The 26,927-nt window shown below is 34.7% G+C and overlaps 1 protein-coding gene across 2 annotated transcripts in view; it reads right to left on the bottom strand.

The window, feature by feature from the left end:
• The window catches only part of ASCC3 (activating signal cointegrator 1 complex subunit 3), a 251,081-nt gene that overhangs the window by 186,185 nt on the left and 37,969 nt on the right, over nt 1-26,927 (bottom strand). For both annotated transcript variants that reach the window (XM_053937188.1, XM_053937189.1), the window contains exons 5-8: nt 21,669-21,789; nt 18,729-18,936; nt 17,852-17,993; nt 17,164-17,289 (exon numbers count right to left, since the gene is read on the bottom strand). In XM_053937188.1, the coding sequence (XP_053793163.1) occupies nt 17,164-17,289; nt 17,852-17,993; nt 18,729-18,936; nt 21,669-21,789 (597 nt within the window). The remainder of the gene's footprint in view (nt 1-17,163; nt 17,290-17,851; nt 17,994-18,728; nt 18,937-21,668; nt 21,790-26,927) is intronic.

The raw sequence follows: 26,927 nt of genomic DNA, 5'->3' as shown, positions 1-26,927 counted from the left end.
ACTATTAAAAAGTTAACATTAAAAACATAAAAAAAAAAAAAAAACCCAAACCAAACCAAACCAAACCAAAAACAACACATAACACACACACACAAAACCAAAAAAAAAAAAAAAACAAAAAAAAAAAAAACCCACAAAAAAGCCTGGTTAAGAAGTAGAAGTACTTTTTTTAAATAATGGTATTCTGAACCAGAACCTAGTTTTTCATTCAACACACCAATTAATTTTCAAGCCGGCACTCACAAATCAATATACAGCATTGAAAATCACAAAACAGTCAATGAATAATCTTTGAAAGTTGACTCTGCAGGAGTATACTAAGGATTAAAAAAGCTACAAGAAAAGTACTTCCAGAGGAAAAAAATATCCTAAGACACCCTCAATCTAAGTCCCCAATAATTTAAAAAATACTATCTTTCCTCTAAATTCCATTTTATTCCATGCAGTAAATACAGATGCATAATCCAAAACCAGTAAATTTGCCCTTAAAAAATAGTGAGACAGCATACAGAAATGCAACAGTATGCATGGAAGTTCACAGTTTTACAAAGGTACTAGAAGATTTGTTTTATTAAATTGTCATTTGCACATACTAATATTTTTAAAATGGAAAATAATTTTTTCCCCTCTGGCACATAAACATCAGCCACAGCTTCTACAGATCAACTCCTTTTCAGATAAACCAGTGAAACCCCTTCTTGCTTAAAGGACTGGTAGCCACTGGATGGCAGAAAGTGATTTTTACTGAAAATGAAGGAGATGCAACATTTTTAGCCTTCTACAGCTGATTTATCCCTAGAATTCAACACAAACCATAGGAAGTTTGAGTAGAATACAATCTGAATGTTACTCTCAACTAACAGGATTTCAAGCCTAAGATGATGCCATTTTTACACAAATATGAATCAATATGAAAAGCCACCAAGAAGCAACTCTTTCCACAAACCAGATGATACTCAAAGCAGCTGTGACATGAATGAATAAAGCCCCCTGATTTTAGTTCAGTAAGCTTTCAAATTCTTTCCCATGGAATTTATTGTTACAACTAATGCATTTATGAATAAATGAGATGACACTTAATCAAGACATTCTAAATCAGAAATCTCATCAGAAAGATATTTGTGTGTTGGTTCTCTGACAGCAATTTAAAAATAGGAAAAATTTGTTTAAGTCATTAAAGTAATATTCACAAACGAGTCCATACAATTCAGTCTGCAGGCAAGCTTCAGCTCAGAAACACAACTGCTTTAGCAACACACTAGTGGCAGCATCTTCCCTAAATAGCACAGACCATCAGCACTTAAGTTTTAGTCATGCAATTCATTACCAAGACTTTGTAGAAATGCTCTGTAATGATGACTTCTTCTGTCATATTATAACAAAGTAATAAGATTACTACCCATTTATCTTAGAGATAATCCATTGCACCCATAAGCCAAGGCTGAGCTTACAGTACTTTTCCTACTCATTGGCTTAATTTTAATGTAGAACTATTTTATGCAAAGTACCTTATATATCTCAGGTGAAACAAATCCCATTCTGCAGTCAGCTGTTCTCCTACACTTTCAGTTAAAAAGCTAATTGAACTAACTAGTAATAGCATGACTAATCCATGCTTTTTTACATAAAAACCATGAAATTCAGGATGTGAAGCTCTGATGTTCGTTGTTCTGACATATAAATAATCTCTAGGTCATCTTTCCCCTTCGCTGTCCTCTGGAATGTTGTTGGTTAAAACACATATCTATGCATATATACACACAAACATAAGTTTTTATATGTATGTATATACACATACAAATTTTAATAAATACATTCCCCCTATGCTACTGAATTATGAATAATTAGTAGTTCCCCCCTGCTTTCTAATTATGCATCTATACACTTAAAGCACTTTTGTGCCAGTGCAAATCCTATTTTGTTACTGAAGGTACACCTAGAAATAAACATAGATGTTATACCTGTGGACTTCCACAGCTTCCCTCTCCTGATGATACCTTTCATATTCTGCTACTTCCATGAAAAAGTGGTAGCTCGTGAGATTTAGGAAGAGAAATAAATAAAAATGTAACTATATAAATAGCATAAAAGTAAATTTATTTTTATATTATCTTAGGAGAACTATTTGAGAACATAATTTCCTACCTGCCCCAAAGACTGAAATGTTGCCTTTCAAAGTGTGCATATACATTTTAAGCAAAGGCTCATAACACGTAAAAGAAAAACTGCATGATGTTTGGATCTGCTCCATTTAGCACCAAATCATATCAGTGAGATTTCATTGGACTTAGGGGAACAATTTTTGCAGGAACAAGTAGCATACACAAAGATATGAAAATTATACAAGCGTACCAAATAGAGCTTACGACTGGCTTTGGGCCATAATCAGCATTACAATTTCTTCAAGTAACTACAAATTATATCTCATCCAGAGTGTAGTACCTGAAGACTTATGTGCTATAAAGGAAGCTTGGAGTAAAACATGTTAGACAGATGCAAAGGGCATCAGAGAACCAGCAGCTTATTTCAACACCATACCTGCTACATGTGACTAGCCTAGAACTGAAAGCAATTCTTGCATGATATGGGCTATTGGGGTCACTGTTAGCAGTTACCACAGATCACAGAATCACTTAACTTAGAAATCATCCAGTTCAGCCCCTCTGCTCAAAGCAGGATCATTTACACCTATGCAGTTACACTTCAACTATCAACAAAGAGGGAGACTCCACAACCTTTCTCAGAAAAGTGTACCAGTATTCGACCACCTCACAGTAAAAAATTACTCTCCTGTGTTCAGATGAAATTTCATGTGTCTTAATTTGTGCCCATTTCCTCTGGTGCTGCCACTGGGCACTACTGATGAGAGTCTGGCTCCCTCTTTGTTAATCATTCTCACATCAGGTATTTATATACATTTGTCAGATTCCCCCTGAGCCTCCTCTTCAGCTCTCTCACACTCTCCTCACCCAAAAGATGCTTGAGTCCTTTAATAAGATTAAGAAGTCAGAAGAATTCCTAGAAATGACAAATAATGAACCATAAGGGTAAAATTATACTCTGATATTTTAGAACAGAGAAGCCCATATAAGACTTCTTTAAATATGTTCTTAATTGGAATGAAACATTATTTTTTAGAAAACTACAGAGTCTTTATTTTAAAATTATCACCACATTTACTGGTTAATGCAGTAAGTATTGAAGTAGCAGTGGCCATCAGAAACCAGGGGAATTTCCATACTTTCAAACTATATTAGGATCTTTAAACTCAAAATGAACACTGCAAAATTCTGACAGAGTTCACTAGAGTAAAAGCAAGTATCCTGAGAGGAAAAAAACATTATATATTCATTCTATGTTAAAGGATCACCCCAGCTCAAAATCACCATAACACAAAAACTATGAAAATTATTACAACTTTGATATTTTTGGAACGCTGCTTCTAAATAGTTATTAAACATTGCCTCTCCAGACCCTTTACACTTCACATTTGCCAAACACTGAGAGCTTTATTGAATTACTCAATTCTCAGAAATGTCAAAATTCTGGACAGTTCATAACAGTGAGTGCTGTTCAAGAAACAAACTTTTACTAAAGAAGATTCAGACTCCATCCAGAGAGGTCCAGAACAGTTCCATTAAAAAACAAATTGCAGCAAAATTTAGGAGTGACGCTGTTGAGCAGGATGGGAACAGAGAACTCCACATCAGAAGGCAAAAAAAAATGAGCTCTGATTTATTTCAAATGTACTGTTCTATATATAGAGAACATCATGCAGACTAATTTCATTGGTCTTAGAGTAAAAACATCCCACACCATTGGTGGGCAGTGAATGACACACAGTGGCAGAGCATATCTATAAACAATGTGAACAACAAGAGAGATTAGAGAATTATTTACATTCTTTTCCAACTGCTTCCGAGGCTCTCGCCTGGTTAGAAAACCCTTTTTTTTTCTCTCTGACTGAGCTGAGAATATCCACATAGGAGTATAATATTCTCCTACCAACTGTGGAAACATAGGTCGTCCTTGAAAAAAAGAGGTGAAAAAAAAAGAAGTGAAAACCAAAACAAGTCAAAGAATAAAAAGCCTCTATCTCTGGTTTTGTGTGTTGTTTTGTTTGGTTCTTTGATTTTTATTTTTTGTTGTTGCTGTTTGTTTGTTTTGTCATCAGTCCTGCCTTCTGCACTCTAGAAGAAAGAATGATCTATTCAAAATCAAGAGGTTTTAGGGAAAATATTTACCTTCATATATGACAGCTAAGAGTTTACATGCCTGAAGCAATTTCAACAAAAATCCTTGTAAGTCTATAGTTACATTGTCACCAACTTTACTATATATAAACTATTCTGCTGATGAACAACACCATACAAACAACTGCAGCATTCATAACTTTTCTACAGACTTCTAAATTATTCAACCACTTACTCTTGTACTAAAAAGACAACGTTGAGAAATATTCTTGGGTTCAATGTATAGATTAAATCCAAAGACATGTACACATCCCAGATCAGTTTGAAGGAAATGACAGAACAGCAGTATGGCACTGCTCTGAGTTAAAAAACTGAAACAGCTTAGGGGATCACCTCCCCTCACTGGGAGAACTGTGTTGTGTTCATCAACCTAGTTATAATATGACAGAAGATTATAGACAGAGTGATTATACCCTCTGGTGATTTGATTTGAGGAATTGGATAACAAAGTGTTTCAGAAAGATTTTTCCATAAAAGCAATTCTTTCTACAGAAAATGTGCATAAGTTTTGGCATCGAAACAGACACACAGGAGAGATTCTGATTTCAGTGACACTGCTGCAAACTCGAAAGTATCCAATGTCAAGAGAATTATTCCAAATTATAGCAATGAAATGGAGATCAGAACACAGCCTCCTCTTGGAGCCTTCTGATGCCATTTGTGAATTACACACAAAAATTACCTTGAACTAATGCAGCTGAAGGAAAATTGGCAATGGTTGCGGCATTTCCTAATAACCTCAGAAGTTAAAATCTTATGAGGATAGAAGGATTTGGGTTTAATTTGATCACATTTCATCCATATTAAATGCAACCAAATAAAGGTTTTATTCCTCATAAAATTAAAAAATATCTTAATGCTGTGCAAAGCTAAAACTGTAGGAGAGTGAAAGAAAAAATTATATACATTTAAAAAATATGTTAAATCTACATTCAAAATATATACAATTTTTAAGAAACACTTTAGATGTCCTGTCCTGCTGTGTATCGAACTGTATCTATCTCCCTGACTTTTGTAGATGGAGCAACAAGGAACCTGATGATGTTTATATGTTACAGTCTATTCTTCAGGTTTTATTGTTTTTTTTTTCCAATTCGGAGAACACTCTCATAATTTTCTTGAATCTAAAAGAGACTCCTAGCTCTGTTGATGGCACATTGTTCTCATAATTTACTCCCCTGGGAAAACACAGTGCATCTCTAAGAGGAAAAAAACATCACTATTAGATGCACACTGACTCAAAAGCAACTGCAGTCAAGGAGTTAATATAAAAAATGCTTCCTAGTTGTTCAAGAATACAGAACTGCAAGGCAAAGGGAGAAACCCAATAGATAATAAGGAAAGATGACAAAGGCATTGAGAAAGTAACTACATACATTCCGGCATTGGTGGAAAAAAAGTTAGGCTACTAACGTGCAGCATAGAAACTGAAGTCCTTTTTTCTAACCAATATAAAATTATTTCAGCTAACATTTCCCAAGTAAAGAGATTATGATATGCTATGAAACTAAATAAAAATTACTTTTTGGTAATTGAATTCTTCTATGAATCACCATTTCTGAACTAGCTGGAAGAATTTTGTAACAACTGCATCCTTTCAAGAGAAATTTATCCTTTTTCTTCTTGTTGCAGTTTTGAAAGAATGTCACTACTAACATATGAATAGCCCATCAGTTATAAAATCAATCTTCTGGTCATATAGCTCCTCTAGCCCAAAATCTTTTAAAAACATTTAAAATTATTTGGTGATTTCCAAGTAAATCCCTTGATGAACCATCTCAGTCCCATTTCTATCACTGAAAGACAGAGCCCATCCTTAACTAAGATAAAAGATTAATTTCTTAGGCAGCATACAGAAGTTTGTGCTAATTAAAGTCAACATTAAAATCAGACAAACTATAACTTGTCTAAAATAATTTGAGCAAGAGTTAATCTTCTAAATGTTGCAGCATTTCAGAACTAGCATATACCTCCCTCGACTTTCAAAATTCTAACTTTGAGATTACATTTCTTAAAAATTAAAACCAATTTTGGTTTTTGGTATAATTTGAATTAGACTTTAAGATACTATCCTATATTTCACCTTAAATGAAGACTGAATATTCCCAAGAATGAAAGTCTGCCTTTGGGGATGCTATCAAAGTAAAGCAGACTACTGCATTCTTCCACACTCGTCCTGTGAAATTCCACTGAGAAGTGGCTATTCCCCAAACAGGATGCAGCAGAAGCAAGTTATTCATTCTCCAGTCTTAATTACCAAAACCACTAGAACTGCTTTGAGTTGTTTTAATTAAAAACTTTACAGATTTCTGCATGTGCTTTATGCTAAAGCCCATATTCGTGTCAATGACTAAAGAATGAAAAATTAACACTTAAAAAGTTGCTTTCTCAATTTAAACATTTCACTTGTCATGATCATTTAATGAGGCAAAAAAAACCCATCACAGCTGCAAAGTCACCAGGTAGACATAATTGGATTTCAAATATTACTGTGATTAAGTACAAGGGGAAAAGAATGCTGTGAACCAGAAAGCTGCATTTCTTTTGAGCTACATGCAGCTGCACTGTGTAAGAACATGTCTACCGGAAATGCTTCTTGGATTTTTACTGGTCATTGGGTTTACTCTACAAAATTCAACATACAAAAGTCACCCAAATTCCAGTCAGTTGAACTTCACAAACTGGAGCCTAAATATTATCTTCCTTGAAAGCAAGGAACCCTGTTTTTAAGAGCAGGGTAAGAACATTTCATATTACTGTATAGTTTTGAAGCACAGATCTCTTTCAGTATTTTGTTTTTAAATGACCCCTAATTAATTCAATACTATTTTATGCATGCAAAGGCATAACTTCTAAATGTTCACGTAGAAGTGAATATTTAATCTGTTAATGTAGAAGACACTTCAGAATAATGTTTTCAAACTATTTACTTTAGCTTATGTTAACACAACAAACTATTTCTCCCTACAAAACCTAACAAAACCCAGAAAAACTATCAGAATGCTTTGGAAGGCGATTATAGCTGAAATTAGTAATAATTTTAACACATCAAGTAAAAATGAAAGAACGGCAAACAGAATAATATTTCCAGAGGATTAACTATTGCTGTCATAACCTTTCTACAGCTAAATTTTCTTCTCCATGTCACTTAAATTCACACTTTTGCTATGCAAGATGGCAGCCCTGTTTTACAGTATATATATTAGAAGACTTTTTCCTAAATTTTATAAGAAAAGAGTACAAGCATAGTCAGTATTCTACAAGAACACAGCTATTTTGTTGTCAAGAATTGCAGCTAAACCAGCAGCATTCAGAGAAGTTTTCCTACCACAGGAAAATAAAAGGTAGGTGAGGGATGATGGATGACCTTGTGTGATAGGGTGACCAACATGTGGGAACAATGAAAGTGTAAGTACCAAAAGAAAATGCACAACAGTTTTAAAAGCTATTTGGAAAATCTGTCTAATTAGTTCTGATTGTAAAATTTATTTTTATTTGTGCATTACCATCAACAGTGAATGACATATGTTACAATTAAAATGAGAACATATATTCTCACAATCCCCCCTGAGATACATCTCTCAAACTAGGCCAAACAAAAACTGAAAACCTCCTCTTTGGTAGCATGATCTCCTCCAGATTGGCTGTATCCTGTAATAGCACACTACACACAGTGAAGATGAGACTTCTGGCTGCCAAATCTGGGTTTGTATTTTACTAAAAGAAGAACTTAAACTTCTTAAGAATGAGAAATTTGCTCAGAAGTGGTGCTCTTCTGCACAAAACAAACAAAAACAAAACAAAAATAACAGCCTTATTTTTTTTTTCTTTATTTAAGTATTCAAAACCAGTTTTACTGGATGAATCTTTACACAAATTAAAATCCTGACAGGTAAAAGCAGGTACTTTGTTAGATTACTTCTAGGTACAGGCAGATGCATCTACTCCCACAGTGGCTCAGCAGGTGTTTTTCAGCAGCTGGTGCCCTTTACTGGTTTGCCTTTGTAAGCATTCCCAACAGATTTTCAACTATTTCAGAGGCACCACTACACAATATAGATACACTTGGCAGCTGTGTAGAAAATGAAACAGGCTTAACATTTTATTCAGATCAGATGCAGTCAATTTTATCTCATGTTAATATTAAAAAGTCAATTTCCCTATTCATATTTACTACTTGCATGAAAAGGAGCAACCTAAACAACTATAAGAATATATAAAACTCTTACAAGACAGTATCTAATAAATATTTTAAAGCAATTTTTGCTTTGTGTATTATACATAGCCATGCTAGTTTAAAGAACAGACTAAAAGAAATGAAGTTCTCTATATTCACCAGTACAGATGTCCCCATTAGACTTTGACCCATATTATCGATTAATTGCTCTTCTCTTAGAACTTCTCTGCCCAAGAAGAGATAACTCCAGATTTTACAGAGCTCTTTTAGAAAAAAAAAGGTTGTACATAGAATAAACAAAGTCTCTCTAAATGAGAAGATCTGTTAAAGTTTCAGTTACAACCTCATTAATGAAAGGATATTTGAAAACATTGTTTTTTATTCACAAGGATTTTTTTCTTGCTTTATCTACACTTACTAGTGGGTTTTGCTTGTTGTCATTAGTATCAAGCCCTTGAAAATAAAAATGTATGTAAAAACACAGCCCAGACTGATACAACAAAGCATATTTACCCATTTTTCAATAGCATCCTTGCCCCTCTCAAAATCTCCAGTGTCTTAAATGTGGTTTGTTCATGTAACACCATCAAACTTACAAGATGTTAAAAGGGTCTTACTATGAGTATGTAAATAAATAAGCTAGCACAAAAAAAAAAAATCTATAATATATTTGTTGGGACAAAAGGGCTCAAACTGGAAGATTTGACAAGGATGTAACAGTTTTGCTCAGTAACCTTGTGGCAAGGACTGCTAAGAATGTTGGTGTGGGAAAACTCCATTTACTGTGCCTAGTGTTGTTCATCCTCTGCCTGTTTTGAAAAGTATTTTGAGAAGATTCCTGTGTTGAGATAACACAGGAATCACAGACGTGCTTGAGCCTCCTGCTGTGAGAGAGCTCATAAAGGCACAGCCTTGTGATAAACTCAAATGTGCCAAGCCCTGTGATATATTGGGTTTGGTAGTGGGGCTGCTACCTCCCCCTTCCCCCTCTGTCCACTGGGATGAGCTAAGCCAAAGGGAGCCTGTGTCCCTGTGTGGCTCTGCCTGCTGGGATGAGCTAAGCCTAAGGGAGCTTGTGTCTCTGTGTGTCTCTGCCACCCAGCCTTGCTGGCGAGGTAATGAAATAAATTTACTCTTTGCATGGCACCAGTGGTTTGGTGGTCACCTGTATGTGTCAATTCACTAAGTATTATACAATCTACTATATCTTAACAGCACTTGGAAACTGATTTCTAAAGAAAAAAGATAAATGCCTTGGTAGTCTTAAAAGGATTAAAAGTACAAGACTACAAAAGGTCTTGAACTAAACTGCACATGAGACTAGGACAAATGCAACTGAAAGAACAAATGATCAGATCATATTTTAAGCACTCCATTTTAGGACACTACAAGGTAGGTAAGGGCATGATATTACAGCTGAAAAGCGAGGAGAAGCCTATAGGCCAAAAAAAAAAAAAAAAAACAGTCTTTCATTGAAAAGTCATCTGCAAATTTTGTGTAGATGAGCTGAGACAGCACATGCGGTAAAGGAAACCTTCATTCAGTCTGATTCTAAAAAGATTCAACCTGCCCAGTGTCAAACCAAAGCAAATAAATCTGCTGTCAGTCTACCAAAAGACAGGTTTATGGCAGAAGTAGAAAGAGAACACTATTTTGGAATAAGAAAAGAGTTACACTGCTAACTGCTATGCTAGCTGCTTTTTTAAGTCAGAGACATATTTTACAATCTGGAAAGACATGTGGGTGCAAGTGGTTATCTATCAATTTCTCCAGTAATCCTGGTAAACCGAAATGATAAGAAAGTATCTATAATACTTCCCCATTCTTATGGGACAATAGTAAAAGCCTGCTTTCGTTATACTTTTCTGGTGAAAATCCTTCCAGTTTGTATAAATATAGTCTGTTTTAAAATGGCCACATTACAGTGATTTGATCCACATTATCATACCAAAAATAAAAGCCGCAGCATATAAATAGGCCAAGGAGGATGTAGTTTGAGCAAATACAGGCTTACATCTGATCAATTATATAATGTCTACCTCCAAAACTTATGTGAGATGTGACATATTTGCTTCCTTTACCTTCATTTCTCCCTATCCCAAAAGAGGTGAACTGTTTATTGCTTCCACAGTGGTGGATAGACACATTGTTCCAGTAAGTGCAGGCTGCTGCTCAGTGAAAGCCGTCTTTTGCTTTTCATAGAATCTGACATAAGATCATGCTTCAGTTCTCATCTACCTCCAATTATTCATCATTCCCTATTTTTTTACATCCTACATACATCTCCTATAAAGACAGAGATTGGCTTGACTATCTCCTTTGCATACAGATCTTTCTTAAAAATAAAATAGTAGAAATCTGACAAGCTGAGGGAGGCAAAGAGGAAGATATATAAAATAGTGGTCTATTTAAAAGCCTCTGTTACGTATGTATATATACATATATATATATATGTATATATATATATATACACACATTCCCCATATACATGTTGTACATACGTGTTTTACATATATAGATGTAGATTAAAAAGATATTGTTAACTATCTAAAATGTATATATTACTGTCTTTTTTAAGTCTGTGATACTGTTGGACTAAGAATGGATGATAGACTCCAGAGAAATCACACCTGCCAAACATGGAGATGCTGCAGAGAAAAAAATTTCTTATCCTGCATTAGGAGATAGGTCCTCTCAAAGACTGTAATAGTATCAAAAGCCTTTCTGGTGAGTCAAAAATCACAGTTTTCAAATTCTAAAAGCAAACTAAAATCCTTACCGACAAGCATATCAAAATATTATTTTAAAACAATAATTATGAAAAATATAAGACTATTCAATTTTTTTGTCTTTTACTATCATTACTTTAAAAGAGAAAAATCTTTATGCTCAGTACAGCTCTTTTGAGACAGTCTATTCTGATATTCTAGGAAACCTGTTTGATATATTTTGATACAGACTCCAGATATGAAAAAATATTCTTCTATTAGGAGAAAGTAGATATAGGTGGAACTATGTTTGGAACAATAATCTCAGATTATTGGACAAAATTATCCATCTGCAAAGTATTTCTTAATCACATATTTATTCCTTTATATCTACCTACTTCATTACTAATCTTCTCCATTGGTGTTAAGTTTTCAACTTGTCAAACTCCTGGTTATTGGAGAGTGGTCATAACTGCTGATCCTCCCAAGCTGTGCTCTTAAGAACTCTGCCTCACTGAAGCTGAGACATCCACTTGTCACATTAAATCAAGGAGCCCAGACATTTCATTATGCAATTAACTCAAAGTTGTACTATAACATTCATAAAGCCCTGCTATCCCTGCAATGTACCTGTATTTTGAATACCGTATCAAATCTATCTGATATGACCAGATCAGGTTTCTTTTTCTCTAAACTATTTAAATGTGTTTTTTTGTTTTAAAGGTGTTACACAAAATAAGGTTAGGTCAGATTAGGCACTCATTAAAATCAGTGATTCTATTGAGCAAAAAACCTCATCTTACTGGCAAAGGCATATTAGAATAGTAGAAAGGTTTTATGAATCCAGAAAAATGTTATAGCACCATTTCTAGTATTAAAAGCTATATAATTGAAGTAAGAAATTTTTTTTTCAAAATACTTTTTGATTTATCATAATGGGAAGATGTTCTCCATTGCTGAAAGGAAAAAGAACTTCTTAGCATTCAGGAAATCATATAGTCCCATCTATCTGCAGTGAAAGCTGCAGTCAAGTAAGGCACATGTTTAAAAATATTACATTCAATGAATTATATTCAAGCACAGCAAGTGTCTTTCAAAAGTGAATTAGTAGCAAGTCACAGAGTTTGTTTGCATTTCTACAACATGAGATTATAGGTAAATTTTAAATTCAGAATACCACTTTACAGCTTGCACATCATAGCAACAGATATTTTGATGAAGAGTTAATAAACTGTTTCTACTAAGAAACAGAATTTCCTTAATGGAAAATATGATAATTTTATACAAGATGGACAATAAACTGCTGGTTTAGCATGAAGCACATGTTTTTGCTTGCTTTTAGCCAAAATAATAAAATGTATTCCTAGATTTTTAATGAAACAATGCCAAAAAGCTTCATTTAAGGGTAAGTGAAATAATCAAACCATTTGATGCACAAATTTTACATATAGTATCTGGAATTCTAAAAATTATAAAATACCATTAACTCATGTATTGAAGAAAATTAAGCCAGAACTTGTAAACTTTAAGATCATCATCAGTGTTGAATCTTAACTCCAATATTTTTGTTCACCTGGTATTGCACATATTCAACCATCTTTGGACCTCCCTCCCTGAAATATGAAGACCGAGTGCAATCCCTAATATACACTACCAGCCATTAAAGCAATTATACCATGACATACATGGTTTTCCTTGTCTTAAGTTGGGGCTAAAGATTAAAGAACTTGTAAACTCTCCTCAGAGCAATTTCTGAGTATAATTCATTGGATAAATGACAAGATTTAAATAAATGCAAAATATTTTTTTTAAATTATTCCGTATGGTTCAACCATCAATTACTCTTTGGAAAATAAGCAACTGAGATCAACTTTGGAATTAATGATCCAATATTCTGGATGTGAAAAATGTAATTTATCCAAAAACACACATACTTTAATTCAGTAGACTTACTTTGTACAATTCTAAAAACAAGAAAACATTACAGGAAAAAAGAGCATATTGATTTTGTAATAATTCCTTCACATAATGCAGAGAGAAAAAAAAAATCTTTCTTATTTAGATCATTAAGCAGTGCTAGTAAAAGGAAATGGAAATAACATGAAAAAAAGAAATAAATCCTACCTGAACACCCATTTAGGTAAAAAGCTGAAGTAATTTTTCACCATCAGCAATTTTTTAGATAAAATCTGTTTTCACAATCTTGAAGAGTAACTTTCCCTGGCCTGAGTTTATGATCTTAAAGGTACATTTATTTGGCAAAAAGCCTGGCACAAAACCACCTTTATAAGAAATACAAGAAATATATTTCACTAATGGTCAAGCTGCATGTCAACTGAAATAAAACTAAGCTTGAGCTTTCCCAATTTTTTAAATTCTCATTATTGAAACAACGTAGCTGGCACATCACTTGTACAAATAGTAGAACCATAATACTTCAGATTAAACTGGTGCGAACAATCGGCTACTTATGAACCACCTGTGCTTGAACTGTGGTAAAACCACAGTTCTCTGAGAAATAATAAATGTCAAGAAAAACAGGTATCTACAAAGGGGGCTGGGGGTAGGATTTGTTGCCTTTCTGTAAGAGCCCTTTGCAACTGCTTCCATGGGACACAGTGCACCCTTCTACCTCTGAACACCAGCGACATTCCCGAGCAGCAGCACAGCTCCCCCCGTGCCACCAGCTCCTGTTCCCAGCTCAACACAGGTAGGAAATAAACAGTATGAGACGACACAGGTGGCGTGAGATTGTTGGAGGAGGTGACACAGCAGTTCAGATCATAATAGAGAAAGGTAGGAGGCAAAGCTGAAAAAGGAACACCACATAAAGCAGGAGAGAGTGCTGAAGCCAGCTGTTTGAACTGGAATGTTTTTATGGCTGCCAAATTGTGCAGGATTGGTCACTCCTGGTCTCATATCTGCAGTGCATAATGGGATTAGGTAGGAATGGTAGCAGTAAAAATTTGGAACTTTGTCAGTTCATGAGTTTCATCTTGCACCTGTGTTCTTTCAGGCAGTGATTTCCCTAATCATAAAGTCATAAACCTTTTAGCAAAGCTCTGACCCTTTGCAAGGAGGCCCTAAATAAACCAAATACTTACTTTGAAAACACCAGCCATAGGATTTTTGATAATATAGTACTAAAACTAGGTTTAACATGTTATTTCTTCACTGACAATCCTATAAAAAAGACACCTGTGTTAATATCTGTCCTGGTTTAAGGCATTGCTGCTGCCTTTGGTGTTGGTTCATAGAGGTTTTGCCATTTTGCCTTATATTTCCGCATAAGAAACTATCAAAAAAGGAAGCATACACATGTTTAAAATGTGGTTAATATGTGGTTTGTTAGGATTACTGTCTAGAGGAATACATTTCTCTCATCTCTTCTCAACCTGTGTTTACTGGAAATAAGAAAATCTAAATTTAACTAATACTTTAAATAATTTAAAATGCAAGATTACTTCCAATTTATATGATGCAGAGCTTTAACTTCTGATCGACAGTTCAAAATATAAATGAAGTCCTTATGAACTCAGTTCTGACCTTAGGAGTTTCGAAGCTGAACTGCAGTGGTGTATTCTGAAATAGATGTTACACAGCCAAATACTCTACTGCTGACAATGTGATCAGAATCACATAGCTCATGAGAAACAGATAGAGAGTTCTTAAAATTATTTTTGTGCAAATGAAAACCTACAGACTAAAAAGAAAAGGAAGAAGAATATTTTTAATTTTTAATACCCTCAAGACTTCCCCAGAGAATAGCAAGTGCTTATAAAACTCAATATATAATACTCAAAACCCCAGCAACAATAAATGGCTTGGTTGTTCTGTGCCTTTTTCCCCCTCTGAATTAGGGGTTGCATATATATTGACTTGTTAAACAGGCTGAGTACCTTTATATCTAGACTAGATGTCTTCCATCAAAACCCTATCACTAATGGCACCTCATAATAGTCAACAGCAGCAGAATTGTCAACTTCCTCATGATGCCTTTAGAAGTTCCTAGTCATGAAATATCTAGTTATGTTTACTGTCATCTCTATTCCTTGCCCACCTACTGAAATTTTAGATAATCCTGCAAACATATCCATACAGAGATACAACAGAGCTATTTTATAAGCACCTATACTTGCTAGGGAAACACCTGAAAACCATTATTTTTCTGCTTTTGCTTACACAGTTAATCCAAAATAAAACATATTGACAGAAAATCTTCATGTTCTCTAAATTGACTCCAGTTAATTGGCAAAAATTTGAACCAACCAAGGTGTTTCTGAGCTTAGAGTTTTAAAACAGCCATGCAGAGAAAACAAAAAAAAAAAAAGAATTTTGCCCTAACAAAGCTACATCTTGACAAAGTATGTCTTAACTTACGCATTGTCAAGTCCAGCCTCTTTTAGTTCCTTGATAAAAATTTCTATTTAACAAATTTCAAATCTATGAGTCTCATTAGTGAAATCAAGAAGCTGAGAAGTCCCATAGCTGGACAAACTTCATAAAATTGGCATCTGTTGTCACAAATTGATACTAAACTTGGGGGCAGGAATTACATACATGTGTGTTCAAACAATCAAAATTGTTTTTGTTGTTGACACTTGTATTTGATCTCATGTAATAAGAATCATATCAAAGAGTAAAGTTCTGAAGAAGATTGTTTCTATTTCAAAATTTCACTGTAAAACTGAAAAGCAGACCTCTTGATGACACACAATCTACAAAAGAGAATTACTTATTGAATTTGTATAACTGATGTATTTTTTAACATTTATTTTAAATATTATATATGCAAAAATCTGCAAACTATTCATTTTAGATAGGTATTTTTCTATCCGGACCATATTTTTTCTGAAACCACTTACTGCCTTTTGAAATACTGGTACTTCTTGCAAAAGGCTTACAGATTAGTAGGTAGTATTTAGCTTAGGAAAAAGACATTTTATTGCAAAAAGCTGTCATGCTGAATATTGTCATATAAAATTACAATAGGTGCAGTGGCTGTATTTTTCAATCTGGTTAAGGGCTCTCAGTCAATTCATAAACACAACATTAGGTACTGTCACCTAAGCAGAAAAGAATAGATTCAGATTCTAAAACGGTCTTCTGTTTTAAAAGAATTAAATCTTTAGCTAAGACAATCTTTACTGAGAATCCCAATAAAGTGCCCTGCGTATATTCTCATTTCTTGCTTTCCCAGAGAGAAAAAGGTGGAAAAAATGTATCCATGTTATATGCTGCAGAACTAAGAGACATAAAACCTTATCTGTATACAGAGCTTGTTTTTTATGTCTCTGTTCAAATCAATACCAAATCTTCCACTTTTCAATAGATTTGACATATACAACAAGGAGTAAAAAGGTAACTGTGATGAAGTACTGCAAGTTCTAGACTGTAAATAACTAACAAGAAATTTAGTTCCCTTACTTCAGCTTTTTCACCATTTCAAATCAGTAAAAGTTGAAATGTTAACATTTGTTTTACCTGCCTTTTTCCTCTCTGCTCTTTACTTTCTATCATCAAAGCACATTTTGAGATGACTTTGCACCCCACACAGCCTATAACACCATATTCAACACCCCTGAACTGCATCAGACAGTAAGACTGGTGCCGAATACTGCTGTGCAGTCAGAAGCCAACCTGTACAGGTCAAGGTACAGAAGCTCAGCCTCACTTTCTCCTGTGATCTTCAGAAGAGAACAGAATCACTGTAATACTTTCATTTCAGTGATTCAGATCACAGCTCAAACCCATAAATAACTTAAAATGTAATGCCAAAGGAATTGAGAACTGCAACTCATGAACAAGTAGTTCAGATCAGAAATTCCTTGAATCTGAGTCAACATGAAAGGGATTATATCACTGAACTACGTTTCCCAATAAATATTCTTCAAATTAGTAGAGAAGAAATTGACTGTCCGCATTTACCTATCACATATCATTGGAAAAAGTGGCAATATTTCTAGTTAAATTTTGGTAATACAAAGTAAAATCTAATTTAATAACTTTGAAATTGTATACTCACCTCATCTAAGTCTTTAATATAAACAATTTTCTCTTCAATACCAATAGGCATTGGTTCACTGTGGGGGATCTTCACTTCTTCAAACATTTTATTATTTTCTCGCTGAACTGACTCTGGTAAGAACACCTAAAAATGTATTACAGGAAAATTAATTAAAAGTATGAAAACAGAAAGTGTCATTATGTATAACTCACTTTGAACAATGCTTTATCACTTTCCTCCAAAAAATGAATCCAAACCAAAAGCAAATCTCACTCATCCTTTTTATAGATAGAACTGAACCCCCCAAATGGAAAATAATCAGTTTTACTACTTAGAAAGTAGACCCAAACCACTAAAAAAGACAACTCTGTTTTATTAAATTTCAGAATCCATTAGGTCTAGAATTTCATAAAGCATTTATTTTGTTAAAGTCAATTCAAAGGTATACAAAAGAAAGAAAAATAGTATCTTAAGAATTTAAATTACCCTGGAAATAAAAGCAAGTATATCAGTTGAAAATGATATTATTTCTTCCAGAGTCAAAATAAAAACAGAATACATCAAAGCATTTTAAACCCTCTGCAAAGAAGCACTGCTTCATATTTGGATTCCAAGAAGGAGGAGACTAAGGAAACAAAGGGAACCCTGCTGCACATTACTCATGGGGAAAGATGTACTGTTCAAGAAGGGTCATGCACCAACATACCTTTGCACCCCCAATGAATGCTGATGTTTTCATAGCTTCAGCTCGGGAATCATAGACATGTGGATAATGAATTTTTTCGATGCTCATCTCTCTCTGTCTACCTAGGACTGGCATACTTCGAGCATTCAGCAGCGCTAGTTCTCTGTGAGCAGAAAAATACGTATCGTAATTCTGCCCATTTCAGGCTGCCATCACAAAAACTGAGCATGGTATATAAAAGTCAGAGTGACATTTGAGGAAATGAAAGGAAAAAAATTTTACAGTGTTATTCTCTTGCACTAGTTAGACCAAAACCTTAAAACACAAGATCTAGATAAAATTCAGAAGCACAATCCAATAAGTGCAAGGCTTTTCTAAAAGCAGTTTTGACTCTTTTTAAGCAACACAGCAACATGATTTCACAGTTAGATACCAGTCTCACTATATTTTTCTCAATACAAAATACAACAGCTTATTTGCTCCTTTTTCTCTCCCTCCTCTACTCCTCCCACTACCTTCTAGCTGTCAACTTGGAAAATAGTACCCATTAATCTTGAGAGAGAAAAAGAAAGATAGTTCTGATAGATTTAGTACAGACTTCATAAATCCTAAGCAAGTAGTGTGCATACAGGAACTAAGAAAGATAGCATACCCCACTAATCTGCAATTCCAGCCCACAGAGATGAGATCAAGAAGATTCTCATTAAGCAAATCACTGCTTTCTTTCCTGAAAATTAGATTTTCATATTAAAAAAAAAAAAATCTACGCTTGTAATAAAACGTGACTTGAAGTCAGAATCACCTAATCACCAAAGCAAAATAAAAGAAAATAAACTGTTATGATATGTTGAAGTAGCAATTACAACAGAAACATTTCTCAACTTTTGGGATTTATTACCTTTGCATCCGCAGCTCTTTGGGATCAAAGCACATTTGTCCTTCTCCAGAACCTTCTCCATCTTCCACAGCTTGTTTTTCTTTTCTGGCATTTCGTTTTTCTTCCCGACGATATTGCTTCATTAACAACTTTTCTTGTTCAGACTGAATTGTGACTTGACAACCATAATTTGGTTTAGCATTTTCTCCTATAAACTTCTTGCACTGTTCTGCAATATGATAACAAGCATGCATCTCCATAAGTACTGGATTCCATCTTTTTTCCCCAGTTTCGTTCTAAAGGTTTGCGGTTTTGATATTTGGTTTCATGCTTGTTTTGGGGGGTTTGTGTGTGCATGTTTGAGTATATTGTGTGCTTAAAAATAGTTGAGCTTTCTGTAGACTGTGCAGCAGCTGGCTTCAAGACATCTGAAAGTACCACCAGGTCATGTCCCAAAGGCACGACATTTAGAATACACTTAATCCCAAAGCAAGGAGATGGACAAGCAGCAAAAGGAAGGACATTTTTTTGTTTTCTGTATTTATAACAACTTCATCTACAGTGGAAATGCCACTTTCCCTCTTATCAGTGCTCTTACATACATGCACTGATAAGCAGGATGGTGTGACAACAGATTAAACAGGGTGATTTTTTTTAAACAGCCTCTTCACATAACAATTAGTGTATATATACTAGATAACATGATTGTATTGAAAGCATACTCACAATGCAATTTCCCTGAACAAGTGAGGAAATCTATCCTACTCTATACAGTCACAAGGACTCCTTCCTTTTATGTCGATAAGCAGCAGAATTATCAAGAAGAATCAGAACCACAGAACAATTACAGTAAACAATAAATCCAGAGAGCAGGGAACCCAAAAAAGATCAGTTACATTCACCTTTCTGAGATCAGTACTGGCTAAAACAGAAGACACAACCAAGTCTTTTATACAAGAGGCTGGGAGAGATTTATTTTGTTTTCATTTTAACAATATTGGTGGTTTTAAACGTAATTTTTCAAAATTCTGCAAACAGATTATTAGTTTATATAGATGTGATTGAATATTAAATACTTAGCTCAGTTATCTTTCATATGTACTTCTACAGCCAAACTCTGAAGGGAAAAACTTGAAAACCTTTTTTCATCAAATAAACCCACTTGACTGACATTTTGAACAATTTGTACTGCTTAGCTTTCACCTACAGCAACAGTGAAACTCCTACATCTCACAGCATGCATACTGGATAAGGCAACAATAACTTGTTGAAGAGCATTGAAAAAATTCTAATAAACTGTCAGAATGTCCACATTAATACCATCATGTCTGCAGCTTTAACTCTCTCTCTCTCTCGTATTAAAAAGGGACAACAATGGATGCAATTTCCTGACCAAATTTAATTCAGACTGAACACACTAGGGCAAAGAAATGTTACTTGATTTGTCTGATAAACACAACAATCACCTTTACTGTAAAGGAAATAAATTACATAAGAAATAGTCAAATAACACAGCACGGTACAAAAAAGCAGTACATGTACAGTTTCTTGACTTGTGCTAAATTTTTAAAGGCACAAATTACTCAAAATAGACTAAATTTCTGCAGACAGAAATTAGTCTCTTCCCCAAGTGAAATTCTGGAAAGATAAGACTTCCCCATTAGGCATACCATTTTGATCAACTTAAAAAGAATAAAACCTTATTAAAATTAAAATACTGAACTCAGGGCCAAGCGCATGTTCAGTCTCAGAGAAAATACCCTGAATATCACTGTCTTTTTTTGCCACAGTTTTCTCTCATCAAGGAAAAAAAGCATTAAATCAGTTAATGCTTTTCTATTGTCTGAAAAACATAACATTGAAAATATTCTTCCTCCACATTCCAGCAGAAATTACTGTGATAGATTTTACTGATGGCATAATGAAGAGTAATTTCATAAAATTCCAAAATACTAATTCTGCTAAGTGAGAAGAAAATACTCCTGTAACTAAACTCTGTACATAGGAGAAAAATGTATTAATTCAATTTCTAGTGAATGTATTTTAATTTTTTATTTTATAACCTAAGAAGGGAAAGCTATCAGGACAGAAAGCCTTGCCATATAGCAAGACATTCATCTTTGAAATCATGAACAGGTAAAACTAACAGCTGTTCTGATGAGTTTAACTAACCATTAGCACAGCAAGAGATGAACTTGTAAACACTTCTTATGTAAAATTTCATTGAAGACAAACATTAAAAAGGGGTCACTTGCATTTTAAAATTATTGTGGAGATAAATAAGTCCACGATTACTGGATCTATACACATTTTTCTAACTCCATATGGGCTGCATGGTGCTATGTCCATGTAAGATTTATCCCAAGTCACAACCCATATGCTATCAGATTTATTATTGTCAGAGAAGAAAGTAAGAAGACTTGGTTTAAAACAATGATCTGTAAAACTTATTTTAAAATAATTACTTGGCGCAGACATATTAACTTATAAAAGCAAAAATGACAGTACAAAACCTGAATTCCTTTTTCCCCCTTCACTTATTCATGCTTAAGCTTGACTTTATTATGTTCAGAAGTGGTTGTGACTGTGCTTTTCTTCCCCAAGGCCTACAATGATGATAGTATGAAGTAGAGAGGAAGCAGGAAAGCAAATGAGGAATAATAGATCAGATTATTTCCAGAGTAATCCATTAAAACAGGAAAAGTGCAACTGTTAATACATTCAAAATCTGCACATGCCCACAGGCAGTTGAAAATAAAATATATATATGCAATCTATATTTGTTTCTTCTGTATCAGACTTTCTTTGTTTAAGCCCAGAAATACATTCCTCCATTGTCTCCTGGGATTTTTTTGTTTGTTTTTTAATTACACATGGACAGTACTATTGTTGGAAATAAAACAGAATAGTTAGAAACCTACTTTTTATCTGATTTGGAGCAAAAATTTTGTAGTCTCTTACCTTGGAGAGCCTGGAATCTGTTATCATTTGGACAAGTCAAAGATCTTTCCAGAATCAGAGCTCTGTTCTGTAGGAGTTTCTCTATGAGTTCAAAACCTTCAGGGCCTAGCAGTTCAAATAACTACAAAGAAAATAAAGTCATAAGTCATATCCAAATGTACATAAATTTTTTAATAGGACTGCAATATTTCTATCCTTGGCAGCATCATATCTGTTGACAATATCTAACAAATTAATGAATTTCACCTCCCAGTAATTCAATCCAAAGGGTATAATTTTTAATACCAGGTTCTCTATTACAAAAAGGGAGAATTACAGAAAGTTTTCAGCTGGAAATATTTTAAAACCTGTGAATTTAATCTATTAAGTAAAACTCATTTTCTCTTGGGGATTCTTATATAAAATTTAACTCTTCTCAAGACTAAACTTTACATGTCTTTATGGTTATTTACATCTGCTGTAAATTTACTTCTCCATAATCTATGCAGATGAATCAAGAGAACCAATGCTTTCTCATGAAAGTCAGGTATGTAGTCAACAGGAGGTGTAACCTGCTGCATTTTCACAGGCTTGTCCTGTTAAGAAAAAAAATATCACAGATGGGGAGTACAGCAGGATTATGAAGAAATATTTAAGATGACACTACTACTGACTTCAGTACCTGTACATATAATCCTGTGTGTAATTCAAACATATAATATAAGTGATGCATACCAAAAGAGAATTCTATACCAGTAAGTGATATTTTGGCCCAATGATATTCTTACTCAAATGATTCTCTTGTAGAAGGTTAGACAAACATAGTTCCCTATTTAAAGTTCCATTTTCCACATAATACTGAGTTTTAATGGAAAAAAAAACAGCCTAAAACATTAAAAGTACTTTCATCTCTATCTTACCTATAATTATTTTGTCAAAAATCAAAGCATTACAGTAAGCACTAAGTTACTCAAAACACATTTTTGATTTTTAATACTGCTCAAAACAATTTTTTCTCCTTTTTTTTTTTTCTTTTTCCAAAAAGGAAAACAGGGCAGTTTCTCCTTAGTGCTTTTTGAATTTGTTGCTAATATTATCCATATAACTTCAGGAATCTGGTAAGGATAAAATGTATAATGTACTTTGATGTGATGTTCTATGAAAGAATAAGACTTTGGCACTGTAGGATTCAAGCAGTTCTTTTCTAACTATAAAAGGAAAAAGAGGTCTCTTACTGTCCTGTATTTAATTTGCCAACTCCTTAACAAAGAACTTTTCTGTGGCTCTCTATGACTACTCTCCTTGGGGAACACCTTGAAATAACTTTATCTTGCCTCCTATATTACATATTTGCAAAATTCTGAACAGTGCCAGTGGTATTAAATCAATGATCCCTTTTTTTTTTCAGGCCAATCTGTACTTCATAATACAAGCTGTCATTTAAAAATAAGGGAGGGGGAAAAAAAGGAAAAAGTGTTACTTCAAGCCCTCAGGGTTTTCTAGGAAAATATAAGGTTTGTGCAAATTAGTATAGTGATGGTGCAGTTTGCAGAGACCATGAACTAACAGCTGAAAGGTATAAAGTCTTGTATTTCTTTCATTAGAGTAACCAGTGATAGCAAGCTAGAGAAGCAGTCTCCAGAAAAACTGGAGTACGAGAATTCAATAAATGTGGACGAATAAAATATTTTCAAAATTAACAAACTACAAAAATATAGAACAAAGAACTTCTGGTTAGACATCAATTCTGCTGTCAGGGATCTCAAGCTATGATGGATTTCCCTTTATCCAGCCTTCACTAGAACTGATCATTAATTCTTCTATTTTGCATAGCTATTTATTGTAACTTAATAGACACATTTTAACTAATATTATCTAAAGCTATATGATGACCTTGTTTTTACATTTCAAAAGAAAGTGGCAATTTAGTACTGGTAAATTTGAGTAGGTATTTTCCAGGGGAAAATACTTAAGAGAGGGAGGGAAAAATAATCACTGAAGCAACAAGAAAATAAATGTATTTGAAATAGCTTAATTATATAAGGAACGTAACACAAACTTCTCTTGATTTAGCCAATGATTTCTTGACTGTGAAATACTAGCACAATACACGGAAATGAAATTCTTTCAGTTCAACCAGATCTGGGCTCAAACACTAATTTCTCATCAAGGCAGCAGACACAATGTAAGCACATTCTGACTTAGCATGTTACTCCCCCAAAATGCCCAAACTCAAACTCACACCACCACCATCACCATCAGAAGACAAACAACACACTAGCTCTAAAACATCCAATATAGATATCTATCTCTGCACAGGACTCCAAAACATCTCTCTCACTGGAAGTTGTTAAGAACAATCTAGAAAAGCATCGGTCAGAAAAGATGGTATTTGCTGGGGAAATAGATAATATCCTTTTTTTTTTTTTTTTTTGAATGAGACAATGTTTTCCCCTCTCCTGTCTTCCCAATCTATTCTGAAACAAAAACCATCCATATCATACTCTTCACCCAGTAAGAACAGCAGAACCTCACAAAGAAGCAGCAATGTTACGCAATACATTCTACTTCATGGTCAGAGATCATGAAGCAAAAACTCCAGCCCCAGTGAGACAAGGGCTCAATGGAAGAGCACCAAGGTGAAATTGCTCTCCAGATATCCTACCAGTCAGAGAGAGCAAAATACTATATGCCATACAATTCTGTATGCCAGACTCTGCAACAACTGTGTCATGAAAGTCACTCCATTTTGCCTTCTTGATGGGTGGACAGATATTCATTTGCTACCAGCAGCTTGAGAGCTGGCTTGGTCACCTAATTAACCTTGCTGTTCCTGAATATAAAGGAGGTTTTCAGGACATTTTAAACAGCTAAGACAGACTAAGCTCATTGCTCAAGAATGAGGGGAAAAAGCAAAAGAATACATAAGATCAGAAGCAATGACCTGTTCTTATTGACAAGGTGTCTCCCACGCTCACCAGAAACCTGCCAGAGCTCATGAACAGAAAACAACAATTGAGAGCTAAACCAAGCAGAAGTACTGAGAGACAGAGAATAAGTGACACAGCAAGATCTGTCACCACCTACCACTGATGGTAGCAATAATGACAATGCTAGAAAAAGTTTGCAAAGACCAGAAATAACTAAACTTGAGAACTTGCAAGACCAAAATATTATTAATATTCATATTTGTTCATACCATAGGAGTAATCCATTGCTTTATAATTAAGGTATTAATAACTATCACAGAATGCTGCTGTTTTGAAGTGAAATTCGTTACCTTATCATTTTTTGATGCTTATAAAAACATGTCCATGCAGCAGGCTTATTACTATCAAAATCAGAGCAGGATAATGAGAAGTAAAATCAGTCCATAAAAATACCTTCTCCCCACCCCTCTCTCCTTCCCAGCTCTACCTCCTCCCCTAGTGGTGCAGGGAGAAAAGGAATGGGGGTTATGGTCAGTTCATCACTGGCAGTTTCTCTCACTGCTCAGGGAGAGGAGTCCTTTTCCTGCTGCATTGTAGGGTCCCTCCAAAGGGAGACAGTTCTCCAAGAACTTCTTCAGTCTGAGTCCATCCCAGAGGCAACAGATCCCTCAAACTGCTGCCATGTGGCTCACTCTTCCACAAAGTGCAGTCTTTCAAGGACAGGCTGCTCTGGCATGGTTCCCCACAGGGTCACAAGTCCTACCAAGAAACCTGCTCCAGCATGGGCTTCTCTCTCCACAGGTCTACAGATCCATGCCAGGAGCCAACTGCATGATAAATTTTCATCTTCTTAGATATGTTATCACAGAGACATTACCACCATTTATATCTGGCACAGCCTTGATCCACAGCACATCCATCTTTGGCTCTGCCAGACATGGGAGAAGCTTCTAGCAGCTTATCACAGAAGCCACCCTTGAAGCACTCCCCACTAGCAAGGTTTGATTTAAACCAAATCCACCAGGGTAGGCACGAGCATCTCAGATTTGATATGTTGTTATATATTCTGGTCTGAAAAATCAACACCCAAGCCTCTGAGAGCAGGCAAAAGAATCTGGTAAATATTCATAGCTGACTTTCTATTAAGTTATAATGAGATAAACTAGACAGTGGTCAACAGATGGAGAGGCTGTTTGTCAATCAGCAGTTTCTTGAATCCCAGCCAAATTATTACACATCTTGAAGTCAGTAATAGAGTATGCCCAAAAGGCAACCTTGACTGCCTTCACTAACAAAGGTCCCACATGACTTCAGCTACTACTCCATAACCATGAAGACAGAGATGAGTGAGATATATGGTCACTGATATTTTTTGAGTGATTTTTACATTTCATTTTATGTGCTTAATATCTGGAAGAAAGCATACTGAGTTATCAATGTAGGAACAAGAGAACAAGATGTGTCATACTGCATTAGAAAGGTGAGGCAAGGTCCCCATGCAAATGATTTCTCCTGAATATACGCTAGCTCTATGGAAAAGGCAAGGAGGCAGACAAGAGTCTTATATATAGACAGCAGTCTATCTGCTAGAGTTACAAGAAAGGAGTTGAACCCCAATGAGACACATGACATAGCAAATTTTTTCAAGTAAGGCTCAGCAATAAAAAAATACATCTTTATGTTCAAGACTGGAACAAGATTTTACTCTGAATGTTAAATAGGTACTATTCTCTTTTCAATTCTATAAAGTATCATTTACAAGGAGCTTTGGAGGTCCTCAAATATGAGGCACAGAACTGTGAGTAATACTTTGACATCATAAACTATCTGCCATCACAAGGGCATTTTCTTGACTTCTACATCTTCCTTGGGGTGAGAAAGAGCCCTATAAATCTCAGAAAACATTTTGTTTTACATGTTCACACAAAAATAGACTATGAACAGTCCTCGTGCCTTGCTTGAGTCTTAGTACTGTTCTACAGCAATAAATGAAACAGAAATCCAAATTCAGCCAATCAGTGGTTGTCCTCTGTACTTTTATAACCTAACAGCAGGTTTTGGTTTGAGAGTCCCACCTACACAATTAACTGCTACTCCTGCATTTTGTGGCTTGTTTGCAGATGATATTGCTTTTCAAGGCACAGTTTTCAAACAGCTGTGGAAGAATAATCACCATAGCAAGATCTCAAGTTTCTTCTGTCCTAGTAGCTCTGAAGCAACTGAACTGATTGCTTCATTAAAAAAAAATTATAGGGTAAATAGAACATTTTTCTTCGGCTACAGGCTTATTGGAAAAGCTGTCTAGATATAGTACCTAGTATACTGCTTAAAAAGATTCAGTAACAAAAAC

The sequence above is a fragment of the Vidua chalybeata genome, chromosome 3 (genome assembly GCF_026979565.1).
Source record: "Vidua chalybeata isolate OUT-0048 chromosome 3, bVidCha1 merged haplotype, whole genome shotgun sequence".
Classification (NCBI taxonomy): domain Eukaryota; kingdom Metazoa; phylum Chordata; class Aves; order Passeriformes; family Viduidae; genus Vidua; species Vidua chalybeata.
The sequence above is the reverse complement of the archived record's forward strand: the minus strand, read 5'-3'. Positions and strand labels throughout refer to the sequence as shown.